The 2,317-nt window shown below is 42.6% G+C and overlaps 1 protein-coding gene across 2 annotated transcripts in view; it reads left to right on the top strand.

Moving 5' to 3' along the window:
- Nucleotides 1-2,317, top strand: part of LOC106811247 (sodium-dependent proline transporter-like) — a 43,037-nt gene that overhangs the window by 25,033 nt on the left and 15,687 nt on the right. For both annotated transcript variants that reach the window (XM_014814803.1, XM_014814804.1), the window contains exons 8-9: nucleotides 700-824; nucleotides 1,299-1,411. In XM_014814803.1, coding sequence (XP_014670289.1) covers nucleotides 700-824; nucleotides 1,299-1,411 — 238 coding nt within the window. The remainder of the gene's footprint in view (nucleotides 1-699; nucleotides 825-1,298; nucleotides 1,412-2,317) is intronic.

Here is a 2,317-nt window from a genome sequence, read left to right as displayed (position 1 = left end):
ACGTACGTACTACGTACGTACGTACGTACGTACGTACTACTACTCTCTCTACTCTCTCTCTCTCTCTCTCTCTCTCTCTCTCTCTCTCGTCTCTCTCTCTCTCTCTCTCTCTCTCTCTCTCTCTCTCTCTCTCTCTCTCTCTCTCTCTCTCTCTCTCTCTCTCTCTCTCTCTCTCTCTTCTCTCTCTCTCTCTCTCTCTCTCTCTCTCTCTCTCTCGCTTGCTATCGCTCGCTCGATCGGGATCTTCCTCCCTCCATCCCTAGCTGTCCCCCTCTCTTCCTCTCTTCCTCTCTTCATCTCTTCCTCTCTTCCTCTCTTCTTCTCTTTCTTTCTTCTTCTTTCTATCTGACTCTTATTTTCTCACGCTCTGTTTGTTTGCCAACGACTGTAAACCGCATCAATATCGAATTGGCCTATATGTTATATCTCGGAAGTCTATCTTCATCTGGGGTGCCGATTTCGTTGTAAACACGGCTCCATTCTCAGTCTACTCTGGGCAGATTCTTTATTGTTGTATTCTTCACAACACGTGTTACATGTGATTATGTGCATATATACTTAAAATTGCTTTGACAGAAGAAATAATTTGTTTATCCGAAATAAATATCCGATGTTGAATTGCGATTTTGCTATATTTTTTAAATATTGTACAGTAGATTTTGATTACATGCTTGATTGGTGTGTGATGTCTACTTTCAGGGAGGCCTACCTCGTACCAATCATTAACAGTGCCACGAGCATCTTCGCTGGATTGGTCGTGTTCACGGCTCTAGGATACATGGCTGAAATCACCAACCTGGAAGTTAAAGACGTCGTTGCTACAGGTCTGCATTTTATTTCCATCCCACGGATGGTTGCATATGTTACTTAGTGTACTCGATAAATTACGGGTATGAAAAAACAGAGTTCCACCTTGATGTATCGTTACACATTCGTGGTTTTGTTTGTATGCTAATTTGGGATTGTCTATTGGACAACGCTGTTAATAACAATTAATTATACATGATATATATACGCACTGTGGTCATGCATCCAAATCATGCTCTAAGCGACTCATTACTAATACATACTAGATCCAATCAGATCACTAATAATCTTGTAATTCGTGAAAATAAATTACGATGAATTGTTGATTTGCGAGACTAATAAAACGGGAAGTATTGTATCGGTACAAACGTAATGCACCGGCACTATGTGTCGTGGCTCTACCTGAAGGAGTAACATTTACACGAGTGTGGATAATAATAATCGCAAATGTATTATTATTTCAGGAGTTAAATAATATATTTTCTCTGCAGGACCTGGTCTAGCGTTTATCGTCTACCCTGAAGTTATCACACATCTCGCCGTCTCTCCTCTGTGGGCAATCGTGTTTTTCTGCATGCTATTAACGCTGGGATTGGATAGTCAGGTTAAAACTAATTATTAGTGACCTCGGTGGCATATAAGATCACTTATCAATTTTATTCCCCGGGGATTTCCTTCAATGTCGTTTTATACAGCGACCCTAACATTTTTACTACGTAATCACTTCATAAAAAATGGCCCACGATTGGGTGGGAACCTGACAGCGTTCTCGTAATGATTATGTTGGGTACCCTTCTAGGCAGGGAGTGTAATTTAGTATGCTGTCCTAACTGCTGCTCACAGAGGACGGTCTAGCGTGTCATTGTCCTCAACCCTGGCAGCGTAAAATTATATATCCTGCGTGTGTGTGCGTGTGCGTGTGCGTGAGGTATGGAAGGCCACGATCTATGAATAGAATACGCGCCTATAGATATAAGTAACGCAAATAACCACACACACACACACACACACACACACACACACACACACACACACACACACACACACACACACACACACACACACACACACACACACACACACACACACACACACACCACACACACACACACACACACACACACAACACACACACACACACACACACAAACCTACCTATTTTAATCGCCGCTTAAAAATCTATTTAAGCGCGATATGAATTCCAGCTAACTCAGAACAGTGATTTTAATTTGCGATTAAAATAGATTTTTAAGCTGCGATTTAAAATAGGTAGTTTGTGCTGTGTGTGTGTGTGTGCGTGTGTGTGGTGTGTGTGTGCTGTGTGGTGTGTGTGTGGTGTGGTTGGAGGGGTGTGTGATTGTGTGTGTGTGGTGTGTGTGTGTGTGTGTGTGTGTGTGTGTGTGTGTGTGTGTGTGTGTGTGTGTGTGTGTGGTGGTGTGTGTGTGTGCTGTGTGTGGTGTGTTGTGTGTGGTGTGTTGGGTGTGTGGTGTGTGTGTGTGGTATTTGCGTT

Source organism: Priapulus caudatus, unplaced genomic scaffold (assembly GCF_000485595.1).
Source record: "Priapulus caudatus unplaced genomic scaffold, Priapulus_caudatus-5.0.1 Scaffold519, whole genome shotgun sequence".
In the NCBI taxonomy this organism is placed as follows: domain Eukaryota; kingdom Metazoa; phylum Priapulida; class Priapulimorpha; order Priapulimorphida; family Priapulidae; genus Priapulus; species Priapulus caudatus.
Note: the sequence above shows the minus strand (reverse complement) of the source record. Positions and strands in the feature narration are given on the sequence as shown.